Here is a 15,399-nt window from a genome sequence, read left to right as displayed (position 1 = left end):
AGCTTTAAAAATATATTAAAATTTTCAGGAAAATACTTGACAAAGAAGAAAACATACACAAGTTAGTGCTAGTGAGTCCCATCATCCATAAGTGTATACAATAGACAAGCAAGTTTCACTGGCTACCACCATGTTCCTGAGAAAAAGTAGCATTTCTGACAGTTCTCTTGGGGAGGAGCTCGTCAAGGATGTTTGGCATAACCCCTCCTTGAGCAATGGTCACACAAGCTAAGAGCTTGTTCATCTCATCATCATTTCTCACAGCCAGCATAATGTGCCTGGGTGCAATCCTGACTTTCTTGCTTGCGTGTGCAGCATTCCCTGCCATCTCCAGGATCTCTGCGCTTAGGTACTCCTGCACTGCTGTCAGGTAGATGGCAGCACCAAGACTAATCCTTTTAGCATAGTTCCCTCTTTTAAGGAACCTGTAGACACGACCCACTGGGAATTGCAGACCAGCCCTGGCTGATGCATTTTTCTTTACTGCAGCTCCAGTTTTGTCAGCTGCTGTGCGTTTCTTCCCAAGTCCAGACATTGATGGGTGACGAGACACAAAAAAATGGAGATCTTCAAGTTACCCAGGTGCTTGGGCTACAGCTAACTCTTAGCAAGAGGAAACAAGAACAGAGAAAAAGGCTTGAAGAGAGAGAGCCACACACCACACTTTATTAATAGCAGAGCTAAAATGTTAATTACTACTGCCCCTTTAGAGCCTACCTCTTCAGGTGAAGGCCTTTTTGTAAAGCCCAAGTGGTCTGACAACCTGTTAAGAAAAGCTTGTTGAAATAGATGTGAAGAGCTCAAAATAAAATTGGATTTCCCTTGCTATTTAGAACATGTTGGGGCTGAGGCACAGTGGGTTTTATTCATTATTTTCTTAGATACTATAACTGTTACATCAGAGCTAACAAGGCCAATCCTGCTTCTTCTTTCAAGAAGAATCTGTATTCCAACTTCTTCCATTATCAAGTTAAATATTTCTTTCATTTTTAAATCTAACAATTGAAAGAATATACATAAAATACTCAAAAGGTTTTCAAATAAAGTTCCCAAAGGAAATTCTCTGGCTGCTATGAGGTGTTTTGCACCAGGAAAAGGAAGAATTAATTTTGATAACATTATTGAAGAATAGAAGTACCCATGCTATTTACCAAAGATTAAGGAAATTCAGTCCATTAGAGGGCTCACATGAGTAGAATGACCAAAATGCTTATTTAAATAAAGTTTTCTAGTCTCTTAAGTAAATAGGACAGTTAGCTTCCAGCAGAGCTGCTTTCAATACAGGAAAACATCCATCATTAGATCAATATGGCTTGCTTTTACAGAAAAATTTAAATATTTAAGAAATCCAGAACAAGATTTGGGAGAGAGGAGCAAAAAACATCCCAGACCATAATAAAGCCCAAGTAAACCAAGCTCTAACTTTATGTCTCTATGATCAGACAGTTTTCATCTTCTGATTACTCACATGACAGACATACTGTACTACAAAGGCAACTAATTTGCAAAATAGCATAAACTCCACAAAACCCCCAAATCTTTCACTACCTATTAAAAAGGAAGAACATCACAGAATAAAAAAAAAAATACTTCCCATTACCTTTGTTTTTTTGGCTCGCTCTGTGCTTTGCTGTAATATAGATTCAAAGGCAAGCAAGGTCCTCTTAGGTGTGGGGCAGAACCTTTTTATCACCAACTTTTTCTCCTCATCAGTGGCTCACCTGGACAATTAATGAGTCATTCTCACATGTGATTCATTTTACCTCTAATCCCTGATTTAAGGGAAAAGGAAGAAATATGTTATAGATGCCCAGAAGCAGATTCCTCAGGGGCTGAGAAACCAGGCTGTTTCCAAGGGATGAACCACAGCTATATTTCAGTCTCACTGTGACACCATCAGCTCTCACCAGTTCTGGTTTGAGTATTTCTGTCTGTACACAGTGTGAAAAAACCAGTCCTTTCTTTCCTGCTGAAAGCCTGATTTTAAAAAGTACATAGGGGAAATGTGCTTAATACACAATATAGTTTTAGTTGAATGGGAGGAGGAAAACTAGGTTTCGCTTTACGTATGTCCTCAGCAAAGAGAATTATGCTTCTAGTCAATTTCTGTCCAAGTCCCACCAAGTGATGTGATGGGGCTGCTACGAATATTTGGGCTTCTGTCCCCTCTTCTGGTAACTCTCTGCCCCAGATGGGGCATAGGGTTTACTGTGGAAATGTAGAGGTTCCGGTGCCAAGGATCGTTGGCTAGTTCCTCTCAGTTCACCTGGGTGAAAATCTCATGCCATGCAAATGAATATTTTTTAGCATCTTTTAAAAAATGAGTGCACGCTCTATGCCCATGCTTTTCCTGAATTTGTTTTCTGGTATTCAAAGAAAGTTCCAACCATCAATGTAGAAGATCCATGGGTGTGAATGGTGTTTCAGCCACAGAAGATGACTATTAAGCCAGCAGGTCCTCTGGAAAGCCCAGGCCCTGACAAAATGTTCGTACAGCAAAACTCGCACCAACAGCTAAGCCTTCAGTACTACATGCCAGGTACTAACTGTGAGTCAGAGCCAAAACTTTGGATTGCCTCCAAAAGACTCAAGAATTGTAATCCTAAAAACTTTAGCTCACATTTTGCCCTGCTGGAAAGCTCCATGGCCCTTTATTTTCTGATTTAAAGTTCTCATATTGTCTGTATTTGTGGCTCCACCTATCAGTCAGTCAGCCACTTTTTCCTCAAGGATGAGTGTTTAGTCCAAGCTGAGTGAGTCAGAGTCATCCTCCAACTCAGTGCCCTCAGAGATGTGTATGGGACACCTTGTGTGCATCAAAATAGCCACCAGAAGGATTGATGTCCTCTTACAGTACGGCTATCTGTTGGTTTTTTTGTTGGTTTGGTTTGGTTTGGTTTGTTTTTTTTTAAATTTAGAGGCAGAAAAGGTGACTGTGCCTTCCTTTTAGTAAATCAGACTTAGCATGGCGTAAGTGCTCCACCATATTTCTGGACACATGGGTGTTAACAGAATGTCCATGATGTTGTAACGTGTTATAAGGGGGGGACTTCCATTTCAGGTCTTTGTCAGAGCGAAGACATGGTGGTTTCTCTGCATGCCCAGAACAAAGACATATAGGGCATGCTGGCAAGTTGTATGGGGGTGTTTTTCTGGGGACTCAGAGTTGGGTTCCCCCTTCTTGGGCAATAGAAAAACCACAGCAGAGGAGAGCCTAAGAACTCAGCAATAGTATTTGGATGCTCCTGTGGAATTGTTTCCTATGGCTGACAATTTACTTGGGGTGTTCCTATGATGGTGCACAGTTTGGTTTATGTGTTCAGGTTTATGGTAGCTTCAGGACACTGGCTGGTGAGTGTGAGAAGCCAAGGACATGCCCAGCTCAGGACACTGCCTAGTTGGGATCCTACAACTCATGGCCACACTACTTCCCCTGCAGGCTCTACAGTCATACCATCTGACAAGGACAAGCTACCCAGGGCTGGGCAGCATGAGAGGGGCTCACAGCTCTGCTGTCATGCTGTCAGGCTGCCCATGAATTCGTTTTAGCAGGGTTGACCCACAGAAAATGCATTCTTTGCTGGAAGGTACTAGGAAGTACCTCACCATTTCTTTTTAACTTTTGAAACAGGAGTTTCAGAATATGTTTCATGTTTTTTAATCTGATACCAAGCGGCTTATTTTGCTCTCCAGTGTATAATTCTGTTCCAGCGTGTTTAGCAGGCTACTTTTAGAGCACATGATGTTGTGTCCCTCACTGTGCTACTGAAAGAGTGATGAAAGTGGCAAGAACAGAGTTGTACTGCAAACCTGGCTGAGCTGTGATGGCAAGGATATAGCATGGTTATGAAGAAAGGTTTCTTAGACTGTGCCAGCTGCAAAGCTATGCCACAGGGAAGGCACCATGAACTGCATTCTACATAGTTTCTGAAATGATACAGGTTTGAGGGTTATGAGGAGAGGGCAAGGGCAGCCTTCCAGATGAATGGTACTTGGGTTAAAGCTCTGTTACTAGGGACTTTGGAGCGAGCTACAGGGCTACAGCTCAGAGCCCCGCTGGGGCTCTGCAGACTCACGACTTACATGAGCAATCTTTGAACAAAACCTTTCCAGAAGCACTCGTGAGGGATGGCTGTTTGCAGGCCCGGGGGCGAGGGAGTGCCCAGCACGGCTGCTGGAAGGACCAGTGTCCGTCAGTCCCGGGCTGCCCCATGAGGCAGCGACACCCTTCTGCCTGCAGAAGGACAGGGAACAGCGAAGCCCCTACCAGGGGGGAGGCTGTACGGGCGAGAAAGGAGAATTTGTACATGGCACTGCTCTTCACGGTGTGCGTGCCGGGGCTCCCCGCCCAGGGCACGAAGCGGCATCCCCGTCAGGAGCAGGGTCAGGACCCGCGCAGATGCAGCGCGGCGGCCTGGGCCTTTTAACAAGCCGTCACTATGGCGGCTATGGGAAACGCCGACGGTCATGGAGAAAAAGAGGCAAGAAAAAGCCCACAGCAAGAGCTGAAACCCGCGAAGCCAGTTAGGCGCAACGCCCCGGACACGCTGTCTTGCAAATAGGATGCTTCCTCTCGCAGCTCTACGAGACCCACAGCTCAGCGGCGACAACCCCCCACAAACCCACCCAGCGCAACCGGGTCCGGCCTTATTAGGCGGTACGAGAAGAAGTCGCCGTGCTGCGCCCGCCCCAACGCTGCGCCCGCCCCGCCGGAGAGCGCCGCCTCCTCCGTCCGCGCCGCGCACGCCGGGACCGGCCTTGCCCAGCCCTGCTTTGCTCCGCTTTGCTCCGCTTTTGACCAGGCTTCGGCCTTGCCGGCGGGATGCAGGTGAGCAGCAGAGGGGACCTTGTGTGTGGTCTGTCTTGCGGGGGAAGCCCGCCCGGGACAAGAGCTGGGGCTGGGCACCGTGTCGGGTCACAGCCGCCAGGGCGACCTGGCGGCCTTGGGCCCCTCAGGCATCCGTGAGCCACCCTCGGCAGTGGAGCACTCCGAGGCAGCCACGGAGCTGTTTTCATTCCTCTTTCTAGGAACGACAGTGTCTGTCATGTGGCGGTCTTGTTGTTAAGTGTCATGCCTTGTTTCTGGTTTGGTTTTGCTTTGTTTGTTTGTTTTTGTTTGTTGGTTTTTTTTTAAGCACGGTGTTTCACTGTTGTAGCAAGCTGATGGACAGTTGGATGTTTTGAGCATTTCCACCAATACGTTGACAAACGACAGTATATGCTCTGATGTGCTGTGTTGAGGGGAAAATGACCACTGTAAAAAACGCAACTCCCCCCCGCCCCGTAACTCTAGTGTGCTTTTTGCTCTGTTACTTTGTTTTCTTTCCTTATTTTCTTCATTTTGTTACCCCGCCTGCCCTGTTTTGGGCTAGAAAGAGATACGGTATTGAAGACACCTAGTGTAGGCTACACAGATAGAACCCATAGCAAAGCATTGTATTCAGTTTTCAAAGTAAACTTAAGTCAAGATAGTAAGGAACCAAACTCAGCCTGTTAGTGGTTATCACTTGGAAACAACTTCTACTGCATTTCTCAACAATAAATGGGTACCTCTTGTTCCTGTTTTGCAGGATTATTGTGACTATTTAACAGTAAAATGTCCTTTTAGGAACATAGGTTTAGAAGTGATTCTGTGGCAATGGGCTGGTCTGGCAAAGTCTGTGCTAGCTTCTGGCTAAGTACTTGTGTAGTCTCATAGACTTGAATTTAACAAGGAGAATCCAGGGTTGTCTGCAAGGCTGGTGCCTGTGCATCTTCTCACCAGCACTTTCCAATGCAGTGACTGCTGTTGCTGAGGCTTTATACGTGAGTGCTGTGGCCAGCATGCTTTCTTGTCACCCAGCTGATTTCTTCCCTTCCTTTCACTTTGTGAGAGCTGCAGTGATGGTTATAGTCCTTCAAACTTTTGTACCCTACCAGAACCTCCTATATGTGTGGAAGTGGGGTGAAATAAAACAATGCCTTTCTTCAGGGCACTGATGTAGGGCTGCAAAGAAGCCTCAAGAGGATGCACACTGTGACTTTCTGGTGCCATCCAGTCAGTTAGCAGTTTATCAAGGTGCTGTGCATTGTGGAAAAAACTTGTATGTGTTAAGTTCTCAAAGTGATAAAGTACATCTTGAATACACATCATCTTTTTTTTTTTTTTTTTTTTTGTTCTGTTCTAGGACCCAAATAAAGACACAGAGTGGAATGACATCCTGCGCAAGAAAGGTATCCTTCCTCCAAAGGAAAACTTGGAGGAACAGGAGCGTGCAAAGGAAGAGGAGCAACTTGCCATCCTTCAGAAGTCTCTTGGTAAGTGACCAGCCAACTCATGCAACAGCAGGACAAGCCTCAGAATGACTGCTGGGAGAGGACTGTACCAGGAAATGGCCAACAGTAATATTTAAATACTGAGACACGATGTCTTTTCCAGGCCTGCAAGGGATACCAAAGCTGCTTCTCATATAGGATGTTCATCTACTAACAGTTTGAAATAGATACTTTCCTGAACTCATGCATTCTTACAGCACAGAAAAACTTTGTTCTTGTTGTGAGGTCCACATTTTTTATGGAAGTAAATGCTTGAAAACTGAGATAAAAACAGTGTGAAGGGAGTCTGACATGTGAGTGTGCAAGTAAAAGTAGTTCATGACATTACCTGTCATTTGCTTCCTCCTTCCTCTGTTCAGGTGTCCTGGCTGTCTTGTGTGTGTGTGTTCGTTAGGTCTTTGCTGCAGCCACCAAACTTGAAAACTAGTGTAAGGTACCTGTCTGGTAGTCTAGGCATGCTTCAGCTCAGTCTTCTACATCATTGTCTTTCCATCTATATTTTCTAAAAGTCCAGTAACAAACATACTTCAGGTAAGCCATTTTCCCCATAGTTAATCTGTCTTTAAAGTAAATAAATTCTCTTGGACTGGTAAAAACTGTGAGTTTTAATTCTGGAATAGGATTTTTGCTGATCTGATCTTTCTTCCATTCTAGTGAAAACTTATGAGGACATGACTCTGGAAGAGCTAGAAGAGAATGAAGATGAATTTAATGAGGAAGATGAGAAAGCTATTGAAATGTACAGGTCAGAGCAGCATGCAGGATATGGCTTTTTTCTTTCATATACTGTTAGATATTGCTGAAGAGAGGAAGGATGTTGTTAGGCCTGATGATAGAAAAAATGGCTTGTGTTTCTAATCTCAGTTTCAAACCATCACACTTTGCAACCTCATTTTGCAAACATAGTGTGCTGAGGGCATAGCTGGGGATTCGGAAAGCTTTGAAAATCACCTTCAAGATTGCTCAGTTTGTGCTTGAATGAGTTGAAGGTGATACAGTTTTACATAATTACAGTGTTGGTTTTCCCTTATCTCTTTGTCTACCATCTCATGTTTTCTGTAATTTAGATTGGTAGTGTAGTATCTGCAGAGGGCAGAAACAAGAAAAATATTGGGAAACATAGTTGTACTTCTTGCATGTTGGCTGTTTTAACTTGTGATCTAAGTATAAGAGAATCTACTGACTATGTCAACTTGCTTTCACTGGTTTGAGCTTTAAAGAAGTTTGTAATGTGCCTCTGAAGTCTAGGTTTCAAGCAGCTCCTTTAAGTGTTGTTCTGTCAAAAATGCATTTATTCTCAAGATCTCTTTCCCATTTCTTGCTCTTCAGGCAGCAACGGCTAAAAGAAATGAAAGCAGCTCAAATGAAGAATAAATTTGGGGAAGTTCTGGAGATTTCAGGAAAAGATTATGTTCAAGAGGTTACAAAAGCTGGAAAAGGTATATGGGTAGTCCTGCACCTCTACAAACAAGGGTAAGAATTTGGTGTTTTAACCTTTAAATCTTTCTCTGTCAGTAGCTGAAAGTACTCTAGACAAATGTGTAGTTATTGTGGAAATTAAAGAACTGATTCTGGAGTTGTAATAAATGAATTAGTAATTCAATTACTGTTGACTTAAGACTGCTGAACTTTAGCTCTAAAATGGCTTTACATCTGTGCAGCATGGTGTGACTTGTACTATGCAGCTGCCATAGAGGTAACTGCTGCCACAGAAATACCCAGGCCTTGGAAATGATTCTGGATAAAGTGCAAGGGGCTGTGTGTTAGAAGGATCCCTGCTTGTCTTTAACCTGGTTTCCAGAAACATAAAATGGAGTGAACGAGGTTTCCAGTCCTATCAGCATGATGGAAAAAGTTGTCCAAAAGGTCTGATAAATTGCTACAATTTTCTGGAAAGGGATGGAAATACTTGGTTTTGTTCACTGTAGCTGACAGCTTCATAGGTGTTCATTGTTACTTGCATACTTTCTTACAGGAGCTGCTTTTCTTCCTGCTTTGCCCTTCCTAATGCAATTTCTAAATATCATTAGTCAGTTTCTCTGTATAACAGGGGGAAGGTTGTATTGCTGACCTTGAAACAAAAAGATCTACCACTCACCAAAACCTCCAGTGATGCTCATTTCCTTGGAATGCTGGACAGCAAACATATTCAGAAAATGGTTCTGGTACGTTTGTGTCCTGATAGCAACTGGAGTAGAGTTAATTTTCTTCCTAGTAACTGTTAGAGTGCTGTGCTTTGGGTTTAGGATGAGAATATTTTTGGTAACACACTGATGTTTTAGATAGTATAAACACAGCTTAGCAATAAGTCAGTGATATTTAGGCTTCTTGTACAGCCCTGCCAGCAGAAGCTGGCCTGTACAAGAAGCTGGGAGGGGAAACAGTGAAGACAGGTGACCCAGGTGAGCTAAAGGGATATTCTGTATCATATGATATCCTGCCCAGTATATATAAATTGGAGGGCGTTGGCTGGGGATGCTGCGGCTTGGGGACTGGCTGGGCATCAGTCAGCAGTTGCTGAACTATTGCCTTGTGCATCACTTAGGTATGTTGTTGTTTCTTTTTGTGTTCTATTAAGCTTTTTTATCTCACCTCATGAGTTTTACTTCAGTCTGTGCCTCCCTCAGTTCTGTCTTCCCAACCCACCAAAGGGGAGGAAATCATGACAATTTGTCTTTCCATAAATGCTACTCATCAAGATGATATTTCTGACTCTTCTGCAAAAGCAGATTAATGCCTAGTTTGCCTTTTATTTCTTCCTTATGCATGTCTCTTGCTGTTCTTCATAGGATTCCACTCTGTGCCTTAATAAATCAACATATGAGCAGCCTTGCAAGAAAGTTCAGAGATGTGAAATTCATCAAAGCAATCTCTACCACCTGCATTCCCAACTATCCTGATAAGAACCTGCCCACGATATTCGTGTACCTGGAGGGAGACATCAAAGCTCAGTTCATTGGGCCTTTGGTGTTTGGTGGCATGAACCTGACAAGGGACGGTGAGTGTCTGCATCTCTAGTCTTGCAAAAGAAAAGCAAAACTGCTTTGTTAAGAATGAAGTGAGGCTTAGGAGGAGAAGGGAAGTACTAAAAATCAGATTTGTTTGGTTGTTTTTTTTTTACTTTGTGCACCCTTATGGCTCAACAACATGGCATTAAGGCTATCTCCTAAAAGCAGTCAGTGGCTGAGTAGGTCAACATACAGATATTAATTTTAAGTGTGTGCAAGTATTAACACCCTGTGTTGAGTGTAACAACTTTTCCTCAATATATAAAAGGGTAAATAGTACATTCTTCAGGGCTCTTCTACCTGAATGACTAACCTTGCCCTCAGTTACTTGATAATGTGTGCACTTGATAACTAGTGCTTTCCTGTGCCACTGTAGGGTTGTTTCATTTTCAAGCCAATGGCATGTATTTATCTGGTTTACCTTCTTGACATGCAGGCTTCACTCTTCATGAACCTTTAAAGAAAGCCTGTCTCTTTGTCTAAATGAGGTTGCCAGCCTGAAATTGGGCTGCTTCCTTTTCCTCTTGCCATCCCCCAGAGATGGCAGCATGTTAAGCTCCTGCCTCAGTGGTTCAGGGGGAACAGGGGTCCGCAGGGAAAGGCTGTTACCTTTCCTGGAGGTTGCAGTTTGCCCTAGAGTTTCTCTCTGTGACCACCTCAGCAGCCTGGAGGCAGGTTGGATTGTGCAGCATCATCAGCATGATATGCTTCAGGAGATGCGGTTCTTGCAGAGTGCTATCGGCCCTTCAGTAAGAGCTGCTGCTTGGAGGTGGTTGGTTTGAGACAGTATCCTACTGGCAATGCTTGAAGACTGAGGTCAGCAGTGAAAAAGGCTCTTGGAAAGCAGATGCAACTGGGATGTAACCTAGTGGATTTTATGTCGCTTAAAAGGTTACTCACCGGCTTTCTGAGTAGGCATATTGGCCCAGATGCTTTCAGGCTTTTTCAAGGTCAGATTTAAAGGGTATGAAATGAAGGTATCTGAAATGAACCACGTTTAAGTAGCATTTCAAGGTCCATGCTGAATGATGTTGCTGCCTGTGCTGGGGTAGGATGCCAAGTTTTATTGTTTTTTTTTTGTTTTTTTTTCTTTTCTAAACCCTTGAAGTTTACAGGATGTTTTGAGTCTATGCTGTAGAGAACACTCTCCTGCCTTAAGCTGTCAGAAGGGGAAAAGCTCACCCGTGAGATCACTGATTTGAGAACAGCTAACTTTAACTACAGTGGCTGCCTAATTATGCACTGAAATGAGAGGTGGTAGCAGAACCCATTACCTTTCTCACATTTTTAGCACATAAATAGTTGATTTTGGAGTGATCCAGAAGTAATTGAGCCAACTTAATTCAGTCATCACAGAAAGCTGAGCACTGAATTTCTGCACTTCATTTCTTCCTTGTCCCCTAAGCCCAGGTGCCTTCCACTGGAGATTAAAGAAAGTGTGATGTTGCATTCATTACTCTGTAATGTCTGAAGGAAATCAGATTTAATGATAGCCTTCCCAGCAGGGCTGGAGAAATGATTTCAGTTATGGGAAGCAGTCCAGTTTGGGCCTGCATAGTAATAGGGCCACTACTGATGGTAGAGTCTCTCCTACTGTCTTGCTAACAAGCTAATAATTGGTATGAGATGTAGTGGGAAAGGGGTGAATTGGGTTTGCAGGGTACATCCCTGAATAATACCTATAATTCAGATGTGTAAATGGAATTGTTACAACTTTATTGCCCCACAGCAAATCTATTCCTGTCTTCTGATTGTGATGAACTTGGTATGTGATGTAATACATGAGCAGTATTCCTGCACTGACAATAGATGTGCAAACTTGTTTTCTGCTCTTACGTGGTTAGAAGGAGGTGGAATTTGTTTTCACCAGGAGAGTTGCCTCTAAAGCTGCTGCTGGGTTTCAGTCTCTTTTTTTGCCCTTCTGGTTGTAAAGGGAGCAGGGAGGCATTGGAAATGCCAGTGGTGGGCTGCAGAGCAGTACCCTGAGCCCTGTGTCACCACTAGTGACTATGAAAGGGAGGGCTTGGCTGAAGTGTGTGCAGGAGATAGGGCAGGGTCTGAGACCTGGGGGTGAAAGAGGAGGAATAGATCAGGGCCATGTTCTCAGTGGTGCTGGCAACAGAAATGATAAGTCAGCTGAGAAAGCAAGGGTGGGTTTTGGTTTTTTTCAGTTTGCTTCCCTGTATTCATGGCTCTCTTGTTTTGCTCTGCACAGAATTGGAGTGGAAGATTTCAGAGTCGGGTGCCATCAAGACAGACCTGGAGGAGAATCCCAGGAAGCAGATCCAGGATCAGCTCATGTCTTCAATCAGGGCGTGTGTCTCAGCCAGGGAGGAGAGTGACTCAGAGGATGACTAAGTCCTGCAAAGGCATTGAGATTGATACAGTACTCTTGTAGCCAGTGTTCCCACCTATAGCACTGGAGATGCTTGTCAAGATCTCACTGAGCCCCAAGACAGCTATTACCTAGAAACTTTCAGAAACTAAAAAAGTTGGTGGTGGTTTTGGTTTTTCGTTTTTGGTGTATTTTTAAAATCAACTTATTGTGGCTCCACTGAAGATCCTGAAAGACATTTTATATTATGAAGGCTGAGTAAGTCTTACTCAAAGCTTTAAAATACAGACATTAATAGAAACAGAGGTCTTTTGTAATTATTTTCTTAGTAAATTGTTGACTACTTAAATCTAAAATCCGAAGTGACCTTATGTGCACTGTTTTCGACAAGCTTGACTTGTATAAATCACATAAATAGTTGGCATTAAACAGGTTATAGGAGCACTTATTTGGGCCTTCTCTTAGCCCATTGCACATAGATGTTCTAACAGCCTGGACTTTGTGCAGCGCTAGGGAAGGTGGCCCATGATGTGGGTGCTCCTGGAGGTGGCATGTTGGTCCTCTGCAGAGGTGTGCTGGCTGGCTGGCCAGCACGAGGCTGTGAGTTGGGACACCAGACATCTTGAGAGAGGCCTTAGCGACTGTCAGCATCTCCTGGGATCTGCTCAGTCCTGAATCTCCTTTCATTTAGCAGCAGTATTTTGTCCTTTGCAGAGGCTGAGCTTCCTGTACCGTCTTATCTGCTAATTGGGAAAGAGTACTGAAAATGGTGAGTGGTGTTCAAGTGTGACACTGCTGATTTCTTGCACAAAATCAGATGTCTGATGCGTTACTACAGTATTGCCATTGCCAAATGGTAAGGAGAATGATGCTTGAAGACTTGACATCTTTCTGTATGAAAGGCTTCTAGGTACAGCAGTAAAATTGAGGCAGCAGAAGAGGGTAAACTGAAATACCACCTTAGTTACAGATCTGCTGATACTTGGAGCTTCTTACTTATTTTGTGTTGGGCTTAACGTCCACCTACACTTTGAATTTGTCTAGACTTGGGCTGACAACGTCCAGGAACTTTTGCTAACAAGGCTGCTCCAGGGACGTTTTATTACATTGCTGATGGATTCTGTGGGTGGATGGTTACAGAATGCAACACTCGATAAGTGGCAGTTGTGGGTTTTTTTTAGTTTTGTATTAGTTCATAGTGAGTTTTAAGCATGTTATCTGCACTGTCTTCCTCGTCAAATCGGTGTGTAGTTCAAGCAACAAATATCTGTTGCTTAAACTTCAGAAAGTTGTACGATCCTGGTGGAGACTTCCTCTTTGAGATCTGAACCGTGGTTTGTGTGTCAAGTCTCTTTCTTTCTCTCTTTTGTGTTTTTTTTTTTTTTTTTTGGCAAAATGGCTAAAACATTGTGCAGGTGAGCCAAATGCAGCAGAATACAAGTCAGTAAGCCCTGAATATTGTTGTTGTACATCATACCATACTTCTCTTGACACTGGAATTTCCAAAATACTGTCGAACCTGATTCTTTTCTGTACTTATCTTCAACTTCTTGTCCTCTTCCTAGATTGTAACAATATTTTCCCTGTAGAAGCCCATGTTCTGCTACCTTTCACTTGTCCTCATTTAACTGTGCTTTGAAATGACGTCTGAGCACATGGATTAGGTTCTTTTTGGAGGAAACTATCTAGAGGAGCAGCCCCCAAATGGAAAGTCAGTCTAAAGAGCTTGGCTAAAACTAACCTGAAATAAGACCCTCTGAAATCTGTGTAGAGTGGATGTCACATTCCCAGCCTCTTCTTCCAGATCTGTACTTGAGCTGTCTGAATTCCCAATGCAGACACAGCTGCCGTACTCTTCTTGACTTGTTTTTAATTTAAAGTTTATCAGACCTCCTAGGAAGGGAAGGTAGAATCTGCAATCCATTTTGTATCATTGCTGTGACAACTTCAATTTGAAATCTAATTTTTAAAGCAGACAATTAATTGGATATTTTTTTACTTCTATTATTCTTTCTCTCATTGTCTTCCACTCTGTGAGGGCAGAGTAGCAATTATGTTGCAGCTGCCCTTTCACTGTCTTCTAGACAATCAATGGTTTGTGGAGCTCAAAGCAGGATTAGCACTGCATTTGCATGAAGTTGTTGAGAGCCTGTGGAATCTTTGAAGTGTTCAGGTGTGAAGACTCTTCAAATTGTCCCAGTGCTTGATTTCCTCCAGGGCAGCCCTCTCTTCTTGGCATCCTGCACAGGACAGCTGGGAAGCAAGACCTTGAGCCAGAACAACAGAGAGGAGTCTGAAAAACAAGCTTTGGATTACACTCTGAAAAGCAATCAGGAGAACTGGTCTTTCAAAACCAGACAACCATAGCATGCTAACCATAGACCTGCTAGAGCCAATCCACAGGGAGAGTTGATGGACAGTGTATCTTCTGACTGGAACATACAAGCTTGCAAAAAATTTAGCCAGCGGCTCCCAGATTAGAGTATGTAGTCTGAACCCCTTTCTGGCAGGGAGATACTCAAGCCCTGCAAAAAGCCCCCTGCTTGCTCCTGTCCACCCTGGCACAGTGATTCTTGTTCCTCAATCTGCAAAGTAAGCTGCCTTAGATGGGATGGTGTCCTCTCACCAGAAGGGCCTGACTGAGGCACTGCTTTGGTGCTAGTTTGAGCCCCTCAGGCAGAAGTGAGAACTGAACTGAATTGCTGATGTCCTTGGTGTGATAAACCCTTGGAAAGAGAAAAAGGAAAGGTGGAACTTTGGGCTGTTTCATCACAGTTTTCTCACCTAGCAGGGTCTTAAAAGAAAACGGCAGTTGCTTTCCCCTTTCATACATAGTCTAATGGGTTTTGTGAGCTCTGGGACCACCAAGGGGACTGAGCTGAAAAAGACTGGGATTGTGTATGAGCTACTGGTTGCTCCAAGCTGCTCAGCTCTGGTGAGCCAGATACCTTGTGCCTGAGAATGACACTTATGGCACAACCTGGGTAGTTGTTACGTCTCTTCTACAAGAAGCAAACCAGGCCTGCTGATGGGATTTATCCGTGAGACTATGTACAGGGAGGTAGCCTTCTCTTCTGGCCTGGTCCTTGCTGTCAGGACTACAGCAGAAGCTGCCTTGCAATTTTAATAGATGGTATTAAGGAACTTATGACAATTCTGGAGAACTGCTGGCAGTTTCATTTGTGTAGTCTTTTATTCTGAGTTGCTTAAATGTTGACATGTTAGAGGGCTGCCATTTGAGGATGCTGTGCTGGAAGGGGCACAGGATAACAGGATGTTAGGGGTTGGAAGGGACCTCAGGAGATCAAGTCCACCCCCCCTGCCAGAGCAGGGCCATAGAATCTGTTGCAGGTGACACAGGAACACATCCAGATGGCTCCAGAGGAGACTCCACAACCTCTCTGGGGAACCTGTTCCAGTGCTCTGTGACACAGTGAACAAGTTCCTCCTCATGTTGAGGTCGAACCTCCTGTACTGTAGTTTATATCCATTACCCCTTGTCCTATCACAGGGTGCAATGGAGAAGAACTTGTCCCCTCTCTCTTGATACCCAGCCCTCTGATGTTTATAAATATTTATTAAATTCCATCTCAGTCTTCTCCAGACTAAAAAGCTGCAGGTCTCTTAGCCTCTCCTCATAGGACATGTGCTCCAGTCCCTTAATTATCCTTGTAGCCATCCATTGGACTCTCTCCAGTAGATCCCTGTCTCTCTTGAACTGGGGAGCCCAAAACTGGATGC

General features: G+C 43.9%; 2 protein-coding genes across 2 annotated transcripts; one reads left to right on the top strand and one right to left on the bottom strand.

Moving 5' to 3' along the window:
• Positions 1 to 115: 115 nt before the first annotated feature.
• LOC128969342 (histone H2A, sperm-like) lies at positions 116 to 535 on the bottom strand. Its single transcript, XM_054384164.1, has one exon. The coding sequence runs from the start codon at positions 533 to 535 to the stop codon at positions 116 to 118; it is 420 nt and encodes a 139-aa protein (XP_054240139.1).
• Positions 536 to 4,563: 4,028 nt separating this feature from the next.
• Positions 4,564 to 11,871, top strand: PDCL3 (phosducin like 3). Its single transcript, XM_054382728.1, has 6 exons — positions 4,564 to 4,962; positions 6,168 to 6,297; positions 6,970 to 7,060; positions 7,645 to 7,788; positions 9,105 to 9,313; positions 11,539 to 11,871. The coding sequence occupies exons 1-6, from the start codon at positions 4,564 to 4,566 to the stop codon at positions 11,679 to 11,681; spliced, it is 1,116 nt and encodes a 371-aa protein (XP_054238703.1). The 3' UTR covers positions 11,682 to 11,871.
• The last annotated feature ends 3,528 nt before the right edge of the window (positions 11,872 to 15,399 follow it).

Source organism: Indicator indicator, chromosome 1 (assembly GCF_027791375.1).
Source record: "Indicator indicator isolate 239-I01 chromosome 1, UM_Iind_1.1, whole genome shotgun sequence".
Classification (NCBI taxonomy): Eukaryota; Metazoa; Chordata; class Aves; order Piciformes; family Indicatoridae; genus Indicator; species Indicator indicator.
This window is presented reverse-complemented; position numbering and strand designations above follow the sequence as displayed.